A 13,677-nucleotide genomic window follows, 5' to 3' on the forward strand; every position below is an offset into this window, starting at 1 on the left:
CGATCCAAGCGATGGGATGTCCAGGGTCCTGGGAGCACTGCCCTTTCCATGGGCAGGATTCCCCGCTCCAGGGGCAGGTTTCTCGCTCTCCCTTCAGACGAGTTCTCACGCTCAGCCCATTCCTTCAGACCTTTCTGGAAACGGGCTGGAGCCTCTGGGGTCTTGGGCGGTCTGGATCCCCCTGTACAGCCCATGCCCCTTCCCGGCCCCATTCCTGCCCCTGTGCCGTGCTATGCTGATCCCCAGGAACTACAAACAAGGATGTTTGTCTCGGAAAAAAAAAAAAAATCTCTGCACGGCCCCTTCTCCAGCCAGGTCTTGTTCTTTCTCGCAGCTTGTTACCCCCCCCAGCCCTCTGGCTGTTATAACCAGCAATCCCTGACAGTCGTTCCCCAGCCCTTGCTTTCCCCGTCCCTGTCTGGGACCCCCCGACCCTCAGGGACTCCCCCCACCCCTCACGGCCGGCGCGGTCCTCCGCGCCGCCAGGGGGCGCTTCGCGCCGCGGCCCCCGCGGCCCCTCCTCCCCGCGCGCCCCGCGTTTGGCGCGCGCGGCCCGCGGAGGGGGCGGCGATGGCGGGAGGCGGCGGCGGGCCCGGAGCGGGGCCGGTGGCGCAGGGCTTGAAGGAGGCGCTGGTGGAGACGCTGACAGGGATCCTGTGCCCGGTGCAGGCGGTGCGAGCCGCTGCTGAGGAGCAGGTGAAGGTGCTGGAGGTGACAGAGGGTGAGTGAGGGCCGCGTTGAGGGGGCGGGGGGTCCCCAGGCCGCCGCCGCGGGTCCCGGTGCCGGCGCCTCGTGGCCGCGCCTTGGGCCCGGGCCGAACTTCGGCTTCGGAGCGGGCGGGGCGGTGGTGGTTTCCTGCCGGCTGGAGGTGCGTTCCCGGTGCCTCTCCCTCAATCACGGGATGGTCAGGGCTGGAAGGGACCTCTTGGGGATCACCCGGTGCAACTCCGGTGTCACTTGGTCCGGGTGGGTCTGGAATGTCTCCAGACACAGAAACTCCGCACCCTCCCTGGGCAGCTGTTCCAGGGCTCTGCCACCTTCCATGGGAAGAAGTTCTGCCTTATGTCGAGGTGGAACTTCGTGTGGTTTAGTTTAGGGCCATTGCTCCTCGTCCTGTCTCTGGGCAGCACCAAAAAGCGTCTGGAACCATCCTCTTGACTCCCATCTTGGAGATACTCGTGTGGATTGATGAGATTCCCTCTCAGTCTTCTCTTCTCCAGTCTAGCCAAGTCCAGCTCCCAGGGGCTGTTATCAGAGAGATACTCCAGACCCCTCACCATCTTTGTGGCATCCACTGAACCCTCTCCAGTAGCTCCTTGTCTTTCTCTGGGGCATGTTCTCCAGGTCGTCATCTGTGCTTTGTGTGTTTGAGGCTGAGTGTGGTCAGGGTGTAGCCGTGCCCTCGTCCAGTGTGAAACTCCAGTGACAGGGATCCGTTCTCTGCTGTGGGGAGCTGGGGACAGGCAAGGCACCAGAGCTGGATGGCAACTGGCCTTTGGCTTCAGAAAGAGAGGTCTTAAAAGAGCCAACACCCCAAATTCAAGCAGTGTCTTTAATCATTCCATTACTCCTCTGGACTTATTATGGTGGCACTAGCCTGGGTCAGGTACTTGCTGCTTTTCCTGTGTAGAAGCTGAACTTAAAAACCTATCAGCGCTAACATTTTGTTTCGCTTCAGCTTGAATTTTATGACCTGTCCCAAATGTCTGGAGCCTATAGAAATCCCTGGAAGATTTGCAGGTGCTCTGCTGTGACAGGAGCTGGGGAGTGCAGCTCTGCAGCACTGGGCCTGAAGTTATGCTCGTGGCCTGGTTGTTTGTGGACCCTCCTGGAAATTTTGCTTTACCTTTGTCTGATTGTGCCATTCTGAAGATGTTCTGTGAAGTGTTTTGTGAGCTGTTTCTGCTCCTGAACTCCAGCTCAGAAACGTTACCAGGGGCAGTTAGTGGTACAAAGAAGGAAGGTATGAGGGCGAGACGGGGCCAAGAGAGGTGTTAGGATTGTACTGCTCTGGGAATGAATGAAGGCAGATTGTTTGATAAAATGTTTGTTGTTGTGCAGTCCCTCAGTGTGCTTGTACCACACTCACGTTGGCTCTTCCTTGAGGCATTATCAGGAGTTCTGTGTGTTGCCCCTGCAGCTCCTGGAGTTTGAATGAGTGATTTGATGGAGTCTGGAAGCACTGGGAGATTCATCGACCATAGAGCCTTGGCCTTCACAGCCACTGCAGTCAGTGTGCTCCTCAGTGGCAACTTTTCCCCAAACAGTGAACCTTTCCACAGTCTGGGTGACAGATTTCCAGAGAAGAACGTTTTCTGAGGGCTCTAGGTGATGGATGTCCCTGAGGTCCCTTTGAGAGCCCAGGCATGCAGGGGAGTTGCATTTGGTGGATAACGTCAGGGTAAGAGGGATGGAGTTGTGTACATGGCTATTTTGTCACGGTTTTACAAATATCCTGAAGTCTCCTAATATTTCCCTGTGGTTGCAGTCCCAGAACTCTCAGGGCTGATGCAGGACCTGTCCCTCTGACCTGGAGGAGGCTGCAGAACACCTGCACAGGGCAGTTTGCAGGTGACACCAAACTAGAGGGGAGGTGGTTGATGTCCTGAGGGCAGGGCTGCCTCCAGAGCAAGGAATTCAGCAAGGACAGGTGGGAGGTTGTGCTCCTGGGACAGGAGAACCCAGCGCAGGGATGCGAGTCAGACGCTGCCTGGCTGGGGAGCAGCTTTGTGACAAAGGGCCAGGAAATTCCGGTGGCCTGAGAGCTGGACAGGGGCCAGCAGAGTGCCCTGGAGGCCTCCTGCACCCCGGGCTGTGTGAGCAGGACCAGGGGCAGTGATCAGCCCTCTCCAGTCAGTGTTTGTTAGACCACACCTGCAATACCTGTCCGGTTTTGCTTCCACGCCCCAGGGCAAGACACACAGCAAGCAAGGGGAGTGGGTTCAGCAAAGGGGCATCGAGTGGGCTGGGGAACTGCAGCACTCACCATGGGAGGAGTTTTCCAGTGTGGAAGCCGAGATGGTTTTGGGGATGGGTCTGAGAGCAGCTTCTAGTAACTATGATGAGGCTGCCAAGACACTGGGGGGTGGGAGAGGATGAAGGAGAATGAGCCGAATTGGAACAAGAGGTTCCAGCTGGATATAAGGAACTTCTAAGCAGATTGTCCGTAGAAGCTGTGCTGTTTCCATCCTTGAGTATCTCCAAGACCTGTGTAGGAAATCTGATCACCTGATCTGATGCTGCAGATGCTGCTTTGATCATTGGGGTTGGACTGGAAACCTCCCGAGGTCTCTTTCAGGGAATTATTCTGTGCATCTCTCATTTCTCCTCTCTTGTCCTAGTCAAGCAGCATGGGAAGAATAAGCTATATTCTCCTTTTTGTACTGTCTTTGGTATGAGGAAGCTTGCAAAAACCAAGAGGAGGAGCTAAAGGAATCCACTATGTGCCAGCACTGTATTGTTGAGGTAAAGATATGTAGATCATGTGTGTCACAAGTACTTTAAAAGAACAAAAAATGTCGTATCATTGGACAGCATAAAGAAGATGCTGAAGGAAAACTGAGGGCAGTGAGAAAGAGCACAAGTGTTGGCACTTCTAATGCAAAACAAATGAAGGTAGGGCAAAAAGGAGATTGAGAAAGAACTTGTTAAAGACATAAAAACTTTAAATGCTTTCAAATGTTGCAGAAGTGTTTCAGAGGTGTTCAAAGCCAGCAGGTGACTGAAGGTGCATTCAAGGAGTACAGAAGGACTGCAGAAGAGCCAAATTCCTTGTGCTGGTGTTGACTTCACTTGCAACATTGAGGGGACCTCTAAAGGAGACGCATTGGAGGATCCACGTTGAAACCCGAGGAGGAGCAGTTTCACTTACCAGTTTGTTTAAACAGCAAGTGCTACAGGATGGATCTCCCAGAGTTTAGAGGGACTGAAACATCCAATTGCTGTGCTATGAGTTGGGCCATAAAACTTACCACTTAGGTCACTTGGGGACCAGCTAAGTGTAAGTTGTTAAACTGGGGACAGCTTTAAGTCAGGACTCTCTAAGGTGAGGAGCAGTGGGGTGGATGCTGGGGCTGGTAGAAGTGAGTGGGCACTGCCTGTAATGGTTAAAATTACATCAGCAGTTGGAATGAGGAGAGCTGGGTACATGAGATTGTTGTGGCAGAAGAACTGTTTGAAGGAATCCTGGAACTCCCAAAAAGCTTTCAGAAAATTCACTTACTTAAACTTTTGGAAGAAACTAAACTGCTGAGCACAAGGACACAGTCCAGAGTCCCAGGTGAAGCTGGACTGCTCAGCACATCTGTAAGTGATGTGGAACACAGTGAGTAGTGGTGTGACAAAATTACTGATAGTGCTGCTCAGGCTGGCCAGAGTGGGAATCGGTGGCACAAATTACAGGATGATTTCAGGAAGGGTGTGTTGAGGGAGGTGTAGGTCAGTGTTGGTCAGCAGAGTAGTGTTGGGGGAAGGGGAAACAGCCCAGACAATGCTGTAAAAAGTTATGGGTGGTCCTGACTATTGTCCCTGGGAGAAGAAATCCCATTGTCTGTCTGTGTGGAGAGTTCCCTGAAAATACCCATTCACTGCTCTGCCGTGCTCCGAAAGCCAAATGGACCGTTAAGGAGGGAACAGAGAACAAAGCCCGACATAAATTCCTCATGCCAGTGCTGCATGAATTACTGGCCTGCCGCTCTCGGGAGGGATCAAGCAGGGCAGCAAAAATAAGCACAGAGACGCTCCCAGAAATGTGGAAAAGCTTCTGTTCTCAGAAGGAGCGAATGCATTGACTCTTCCGCCTGGGAAAGGGTCAGCAGAGATGGAGGCCCTGAAATAAGCTGCAGAGAAGATGAGCGAGGAAGGATTGTTTGTGACTTCTCATAAAGCTGAGATCACAAATCACAGAATATCCTGGGCTGTCAGGGAAAATGAATCTGAAACAAGCAGAAGGAATTAGGCTGTTGTCCCCCGTGTGCAAACTATGGAACTCGTTGCTGTTGGATGTTAGAAGTAGAAATGGTTTAAAAATGATTTAACATTCCTGAAGGAAAAAATTCATCAAGAACCATTAAACACAGTGGTCAGACATAACATCCACTTCAGGAAGTTCCTAATGCCAAAATTTCCTTGGGGGGTGTTGGGGCTGCCTTGCTCTGCCCCCGCCTCTTTTCCTAAGCTGCTTGCTTAGGTTGGGTTGTGTAATGAGGTTAAGCCAATGCAGCAGTTGGCTCTCCTGTGTGGTGTGCCCTGCCCCATGTAGGGGGGACAGGCAGGTCTTAGCCAGGTCAGGATGGCTCAGGTGTTTTGAGGATGCAGTCAAGCTCCCTGAGGCAGGTTGATAGTGGATTTGGCCGGTGCTTGTACAAGAGGTGGGTAGCAATGCACAGTCAGAGCCTCTGGAACAGGCTGCACTATCCAAGGGAAGTATCCTGTCAGACTCCAAACAGATGTTCTGGAGGAATATTGGATTTCACCTCTGGATTAAGGACACAGTGGCAGTTTTTTCTTGTAATGTCACCCTTTGGTGACTGCCAGACATGCCCTCAGCAAAACTCAAGTCTCTTACCTGCTTCTGCATCTTCTGTCTGCTGAAATAACAGGCACCACTTGGCAGCTTGGGGATGGGAGAAGCATTACTGTGGGTCTCTGGAAAGGTGAAAGTTCACTTGGTGACCTTTGTTGTCTCTAGATTTTAATGGAACATAAATAAAAGCAATCCCTGAGACTGTGCAGGAGGAAGGCAGAGAAATGAGAGCTCCAGGCTGTCGAGTGGTGCTGCTGTGCTCAACTTGGCTTGACTGTGGCATCAGCTTGTTCCTGGTGAAGTGAGGTTGGTGTTTCTGTTCCTTTATCTGGTCCATCCAGGTAGCACCATGTGCCTCCCCTGATGGTGTACATGTGTGCACTACTACCAGTGTTGTGTGGCTTGAGGATAATTACCTAATGTGGAGAAATGATCTCTTCCTCTAGATCTTACTACAGTGGAGAATGTGTGGAGGCCAAGTCGCCTCCAGGAATGTCAGAGCAGGGGCAGTGGCACTCTGAAGGAGCAGCAGGGATCCTACTTCACAGTATCACAGAATATTCTGACTCGGAGGGGACCCACAAGGGTCATGGAGTCCAACTGTGAAGTGAATGGCTTCCAGCCCATGGAGAGGAACACTGTCTGTAACATATTCCTCTAAATTATGTAGGTAAGGAGGTTTAATGTCAGCTTCTTGGACAGTTGGGAAACACTGCTTCCCTCTTGCCTGGTTAGATGACAGGTTTGATGATTTATGGTGACAGTATTAAGTGTCTGAGCTATCGGCTCTTGTGCTCTGGAGACGTGGTGGTGAGAGATGAATGGCTCCAGGCTGGAGAATTGCCTTTCTTTTACCTGCCTACATTATGTGCTTCTGTTTGCCCTTTTTGCAGGTAGAAAAGGCATTTATAAGGCTGCCTTCAGCATGGCTTGTGTTGTGACATCTTGTGCATGGAAAAGCACCTTCAGCTCAGTCCTTTGCAAAGTCGTTTGTTGTCAAGAGCTGAGATGTGCAGGTGACTGTGAGGGTGGTGCCAACCCTGGCAGATTGACTCCTGGGTCAGTCTGGGCACGCTGACCCTCCTCATTCGTGTCCATCTCGTTTGAGACTAGTCCTGTGTAGGAGACAACGAATGCTTTGATTTGAATGTGATCTCAGATTGGAAGATTGGCTTTATGGGTCTTGTAAATGTTCTTTCAGTGTCTCCTCTTCCAGAGCAGGTGGCTCAGCGTGTTTAGTTTGATGCTTGGAAACTCATTAATTCTCTGATGATATTTTCATGATACAGTTTGCTGTCTGTTTTTACCAGGAGAAGAGCTACAGGTACCATGATACCACAAAACTCGTAGCACCACTTGTGCTTCACTGTTCCAACATGGTTTTGCCTGTGGTGGGCTCCTTCCCAACAGAACTGCTTTAATACATCTTCGAGAGGGATTTCAGTATTGCGGTGGGTGCTCTCTGAATACATGGTTTTATGCCATAAAACCAAATACTGTGTGAAAGGAGGAATTCTGGAGAATGTGCAGGCATGACCACAGCATGTGGTTGTATGGTGCTCTCTTGGTTGTACCTTGAATCGTAGTAGAGTGGGCGATGGGCAGAAATGAGTGGATGGATCAGCTGAGCTGAATTTTTAAAAGGAGTAAACTTTTAACATTGCACTGATTTTTAACAGGGAAACTGAAACAAGAAATGGCCACAGGCAACACATGATATCTGCCTGTCAGGATGAAAGGTTGTTCACAGCAGGAAACGCTGCTGTTTGCACTGTGAAATGCTGCAGACACGTTGAGAAGTTGTGAAGGGGTTTCAAGGGAGATACCTAAAGCCAGCACGACTGCTGGGGAAGTCCAACCTCAATCTTTTCTGTCCTTTGCCGAGAAATGAGGAAAATACAGTTGCAGTTTTTAGAGATGTGCTGACAAAAAGAGTGCTTTTGGAGCAGTTCTTGAGTGTCAGGATGGAGGCTGAAGAAGTTCCTCAAAGCAGCACGTTTGCAGCGTGTCAGAAGTCTGGCTAAGCATTGGATTCTTGCTCAGTGTTTCCTCCTAGTCTGTGACTGCCCAGCAGGGAGGGCCCTGCTCTGCCCTGGTCCAACCTTGTGACTGACCCTGCTTTGAGCAGGAGGTTGGACTGGGGGACCTCCCGAGGCTCCTTTCAACCCGAGTTGCTTTAGGATGATGTTGTTGAAAGCCAGCCCTGTGGAAAACATCAGTGCCCATGTGGCTGAAGGCTGTGATGGACAAGGGTGGGCACATGTTGGGTAAAGGGAACTCGATTTCTGATGCTGCTGTGGCGGTGAGATCTGGCTTTGGCAGACCAAGTTTTGTTTTAGTTTGGAGTGTTGGTGGCCACAGGGCCACCTGGATTCACCTGGACTGGCTGCAGCACCTGCCACAGCCCCTCCCTCCACCACTGCCTGTCTGCCCCCAGCAGAACAACTGAAGGGACCTGTAGCAGCTCTTGAACCAGCTCTCTGTGGACATTCTGAGCTGGACTTGATGAGTGCTGACCCAGTTCAACAGGGCAGGAAATTGCAGTGATTCAGCAGAAGGTCCTGCTCATTTGTTCCTTCCTGCTCGTTTAATACAAAATTTTGTGTTGATCTGGCTTAGTTTGTCCAAAAGGTTGGGGGTGAAGAGGTTACATAAATGGGTTACATGATAGATAGAGCTTGGTTGTGAAGCAGGAGAGTTTCATTTTACTAATATTGAGGTTAATGAGAGGAGAAACAGAGCTGAGAGGAAATGTGTTTACCAAGTGTTCTCTATGCCAGGCCCTTCATTAAAAGCTTCTCATCTTTGGGGTTTACAGACTTTATCTTGAGGAGAAGACTTTGATGTTTCTGATATCTCAAATCTCCAAAATATTAGGTGGAGGAAGTGCTTATCAAGGTGCATTTGAACTGAAGCTACTCATGATAAAGATAGAAAGTTCCCAGCCATCTGAGAAAAAACCCAATAATAAACCAAGTCTTTGAGAAAAGAGGAGCCAGTGAGCTGTAGAAGGATCAGTGTAATTTCAGTCCCTGGAAGGATTCTTGGAGCAGCTCATTAAACAGCTTGCCAGTGTTTATAACATAATAGGATAAATAGTTGCTACACAACTAATACTGTTTTATATGATCTGTTCTCAATAAATCCCTCTAATTTTGGTTTGGTGGGAAAGCTGACTCCTTGCTGGGTACGAACGATCCAAGTTCAGAGGGATTCCTGGATCCAAGTTCAGAGGGATTCCTGGTAGGAATGTGCCACGATGGTCATTTATCAGTTAAGAAGGTACAGTTTTGTAATATTTTTAAGCAGTGCATTGGGCTGAAAACCTGTGTGTAGAGGGGTTTTCAGTGACTTATTGTCAGTCACAAGGGGCTTTTACAACAGAGCCTTTGGTCATGCAGCAGTGAGAACACGTCTGGTGTCCCACTGCAATCTGCTTGGGGAGCAGTAAGGAGATGTTGGAAAGCTGCAGAAACTAAATACTGTAAGTCAGGTGCAGAGCACCATATCTGAAGGGGATAAATCAGATGCATACGTGCAAACAAATTAAAGATTGTGAAATAGAATAGTAAGTTGTAGCTGTGTGAAGCTGTTGCAGTTACTCTGGCTTCCTTTACACCCATTTATACCCTTCATACCCTTCCATTTATACCCTTTTTTACCCTTCCATTTACCCTTTAAAGATGGGGCTGAAACGCAATGCCACACTCAAGTGTGGGAATCACAGACAGCACACAGAGTAATTACTGCTCCAGTTAAGAGAAGTATTATGTTAAGTACATCTCGGGATGAGGCTCCCTGCTTTTGCAGCTGGGATAAGAAGGTTATTTTCCTCTTTTTTAAATGCGTGATCTGTGAAGAAAGGGTGAAGGAACTGGGCATGTTCAGTGTGAGCTTGGGAAAGTGAGAGGCAATTATCTCCTAAGGCAGAAAAGCCTCTTAGCAGTGAGGTGGGTATTAGGAGGCACTGGGATGTGAAGCACTCAGAAGTTGCAGAACTCCTTTTGAGCAGTATTTTCAGTCCACTTTGGTCAGGGATGCTGTCAGCACGTTCAGCCTGTCCGCTGGTGGGACCTCAGGGCTTACCTTCTGCTCCAGAGTTTCTAAGAACTAAAATGCCACAAATGCGATTCCTAAGCAGACTAGTGAAATTAAATGAGGTATTTAGGACAGTTATCAGCTGCCTGGAACTTAAAATTGCAATTTTAAGCAAATGTATTGAGGCATGTGGATTTACCATACCAGAACAGCTGCTCTTCCTGGCTTTTATTTCCTGTGCTCAGTTATCGACAGGATTGTTACAAGCACTGGAATTTTGCCTTTGTCACAGAGCTTGCTTGGCAATTGCAAAAAGCTCTTGCTTTTCCTCGACAAATTCCCTGCTGGAATAGGTCCCACAGCCCAAAGGGTTGTCCACGCACTCCTGGGGTCACTGTGCTGGGACAAGTTTGCTCGGGAAGGTGTTTGGTGTGTCCTGGGCTGTCTGGGGGTGTGGGTTGGGACAGCTGGAGTGATGTCTCCAGATCACTCTCTGGATGAACCCAGGTTGTCCAAAAGAGACTGCTGCTTGCCAGCCTGCTGTCTTACTCCATCCTGGATCTTTTCCATGCCTCCCTCATGTAGGAACTTGGGTAATGATTTTGCAGCGTACATAAGATTTTTATGTATATTTTTAAAGTTTGAAATAATTTGCTGTTATTAGCCTGCATTGCAAAATTTTTTGCCCATGAGAGAAGGAAATAAGATGCCGAGACAATAAATGAAGTTTTTGTGGAGAGCACAGTGGAGAATTAATGCTCATAATTCATTTGAGTAGCTGTGCTTTGGAATTGTCTTCTCCTTCCCACGTATGAGTCATTCAGTTGGTATGATGTCTTTCTCTAAAAATCTTGATGACTTTTGCTGTGTGGGAATAAAAGTTATGATACCAACATTTGGGTTTTTTTTTTCCTTGTAGAGTTTGGTGTTCATTTAGCAGAACTGACTGTGGATCCCCAGGGAGCTCTGGCCATCCGGCAGGTGAGTTTGCCAGGAACTGTAGAAAGAATTTTGATGGTAATTTCCTTGGGTTTTAAAATATTCCCTCATGTTTCCAGATGAAAAATTAGCTCTCTGTTACTGTTTCTCCATTTTCTTTTAAATTTTTCAAGAATGTTTCTCTTTCAACATTACTCGGGTGTTACACTCTTACAGTTTTTTGAAAATAGTGCTTTTTTAACTTAATAAACCTGGTGCTGAGACAGTACTGTACTGGGAGTGGACACAGCTTAGGAGGTGGGTGGTAGACATCAGCAAGCAAAGATGTGGCTTGTCTTTGCAGAAGCTTTTTCTGTAGGTGATTTCCTCCTTGAAAAAAGACGTTTTGGTTCTGTATTTCTTTACTTACCGTGTGACCCATATCTTGAGCTGCTGCCTTAGGTCAGTGCTGTGCAGGCCATTGCTGCCCAGTGGATGCCCAGCAGTAGTTTTTTTGGTCCCTTTCACGGATTTTTTTCATTTTTGGTAAGCCCTGATGCCCCTCTAAAAGCAGCGTGGTGGGACGGGAGGCTGAGCAAACAGGTCAGGGGTGATCCTTGCCCTGGTTACAAGATTTGTTCCTGATTCGTGACCTCTCTTCTGATACAGCTGGCATCTGTCATTCTGAAACAGTATGTGGAAACTCACTGGTGTTCCCAGTCTGAAAAGTTTAGACCTCCAGAGACCACAGAAAGGGTAAGACTTGGTTTCATGTTATCATTTGAGGCACGTTATCCATAAAGAATATTAATTTTGTAGACGGTTTAAAAAGTGCCAGCGCCCTTGTGTATTTTGAGGATTAATGGCTTCAGTTAAGGGGTTTTGACGTTTTCCACTTCAAAAACCTGTTTTCAGTTGCTTAAAACAACACTGGGCTTGAGAGGCTTGGGCTGATTCCTGTAGGGAAAGTTCAGCCATAATGCTTCTGCTGCTCTCAGAGCAAGACTAGAAGAAAAGTTGCTTTCTAAGTTTCACAAATACTGATTCTGGCAATCCTTTTTTGGAGATTTGCTAAATCTTTTGTTTTTCAGCTTGGGACTTAAAGGCTATTTTCCCATGACAAATTCTAGTTTAAAGCTCTTCTGGGTTTCATTAAAAAGCTGTTCAGCCAGGAGTATTTAACAGCTAAAATGGCCAGAGATTCCAGCCCCTTCCACTCTGGCTGTTAACTGGAGCATCTTTCACATTTAGGATATGATTCATCCCATTCAGAGATAATTGCTTGGTTATGTCCCAGAAGTGGCTTTTATTTTTTCCTGTCCCTTCAGGGTTAGGTGACTGTTCTTGTTTACTGAAATCTTCCAAAGTAAGCAAACACAGTCCCTGACACTGGAGCTGGGATTTATCTCAGCTGCCTCTGGATGTCTTCCATGTAGATATGTGCATCCTGTGTAGTTGCAGCTGTGAGCTGTTTGCTCTGTGCTTGTCTGATGCTCTGTGTGAGAAGGTGCTACATTAAAACACACTATGCATTTTCCATAAAAAAATTATGGGATGTAGTGTGCAGGGGGGGTTTTGTCTCCTGGATGTTCATTTTGTAAGATCAGTGTTGAGTCGATATCAGGATACACTCACAGGTATAATTTTTTCTTTTGTTACTGAGTTGTTTCGTGGCTGTGGATCTGTTTTTTCTAAATACTGTTGTTCTCTTACAGGCAAAAGTGGCTATTAGGGAGCTGCTCCCCAACGGGCTGAGGGAGTCCATCAGCAAGGTGCGCTCGAGCGTGGCTTACGCCGTGTCTGCCATCGCCCACTGGGACTGGCCCGAGGCCTGGCCCGAGCTCTTCAACCTCCTGATGGAGATGCTGGTCAGTGGGGATCTGAACGCCGTGCACGGAGCCATGAGGGTGCTCACAGGTATGGGGGTGCCAGGGCTGGGCAAGGCTGATGGAGGAGGCGGTTTAGGCTTTTCCCTGAGCCAGCGTTTCACTCCAAATTGAAGACGTTGGAATTTGCTTCTTTTCTTCTCTTCTCCTGGGCCTGATGCCTGTTGCTCACTGTGGAATCATGTGCTCAGCAGGTGCCATGAGAGCTGAGGAAGGAGGTTCTGTGCTGCAGGTTGCAGTTCAGCAGGGACTTTGATTGTAACACCCTGTTTTCCAGATACCTGCAGTTTTTAGTGTGGTATTTTTCTGCTTGCCTTGGAGGATTGTCTTGGGCAGGCCAGATGACCCTGGTCTAGTCAAGTACAAATCAACATGTTTCCAGTACACTTACACTTTCCCAATGATTCTCTTGTTGCTGTTGCTTACAAATTGGATTTCTTATAAGAACTTCCTTTTGTTTTCCATTTTTTAGAGTTTACCCGGGAAGTGACAGACATACAGATGCCTCTTGTTGCTCCAGTTATTCTTCCAGAGATGTACAAAATTTTCACAATGGCAGAGGTATGGTCTTCATAGTGAGGTTGGAACTGGATGGAATTAGTGGGAATGTTTCTTGGAGGAGAGAAAGTCCAGATTCAATGGTTAAGCTGTACTGTAGTATGAGTTAGACTTAAAGAATTTTCTTGATGATGTGATAGTTAATGGCAGCTAATGTTTCAACAGAAATGTTGGAGCTAGTGATAAAATACAAGAATCAAGCTAAAGCAAAAATAAATAGAATTAAATGAGAATTAAAGGAAATATCATGTGTAAAAAGAATCATGTGTTCCTGATGTTTGATTTAAACTTTTTTTCCAGGTGTATGGGATTCGCACAAGGTCTCGTGCAGTGGAGATTTTTACCACGTGTGCCCACATGATATGTAACATGGAGGAACTGGAAAAGGCAAGAGTTTAACTTGACATACAAGATACTTTGAATTCAAACTGAGTGAGGTTCTAAATAATTGTTAATATGGAAATGAAAGGCTGGAAAATTATGTACTGTGTCAGCTGGAATTCTGGGGAAGAGGGTGTAATTTAATACATGTAAAGTGGCTGATACCCTGCTTTATATGCATGCCTTGATACTGGGACTTGGGTTCCATAATTAAGTTTAATTTTTGACTTACCAGCAGACATACTTGTGACAGCTCAGAGAAAAGGGAGTCAGCATGGGGAAGAGAGAGTGTATCATCCCTTTGTTTGGAAATCCCTGGCTTAGCTTCCAGTCTGAACCTTGTATCCTGATGATCTGCCAGGCCTTGGCCAC

At 47.8% G+C, this 13,677-nt stretch overlaps 1 protein-coding gene across 1 annotated transcript in view; it reads left to right on the plus strand.

Moving 5' to 3' along the window:
• Nucleotides 1-555: 555 nt before the first annotated feature.
• The window catches only part of IPO9 (importin 9), a 39,139-nt gene continuing 26,017 nt past the window's right edge, over nt 556-13,677 (plus strand). The window contains exons 1-6 of the mRNA XM_027728860.2: nt 556-721; nt 10,482-10,543; nt 11,150-11,236; nt 12,196-12,397; nt 12,839-12,927; nt 13,225-13,311. Of these exons, the coding sequence (XP_027584661.1) occupies nt 571-721; nt 10,482-10,543; nt 11,150-11,236; nt 12,196-12,397; nt 12,839-12,927; nt 13,225-13,311 (678 nt within the window). The 5' untranslated portion in view covers nt 556-570. The remainder of the gene's footprint in view (nt 722-10,481; nt 10,544-11,149; nt 11,237-12,195; nt 12,398-12,838; nt 12,928-13,224; nt 13,312-13,677) is intronic.

The sequence above is a fragment of the Pipra filicauda genome, unplaced genomic scaffold (genome assembly GCF_003945595.2).
Source record: "Pipra filicauda isolate LSUMZ 115617 unplaced genomic scaffold, ASM394559v2 scaffold172_size1731463_pilon, whole genome shotgun sequence".
NCBI classification, from domain to species: domain Eukaryota; kingdom Metazoa; phylum Chordata; class Aves; order Passeriformes; family Pipridae; genus Pipra; species Pipra filicauda.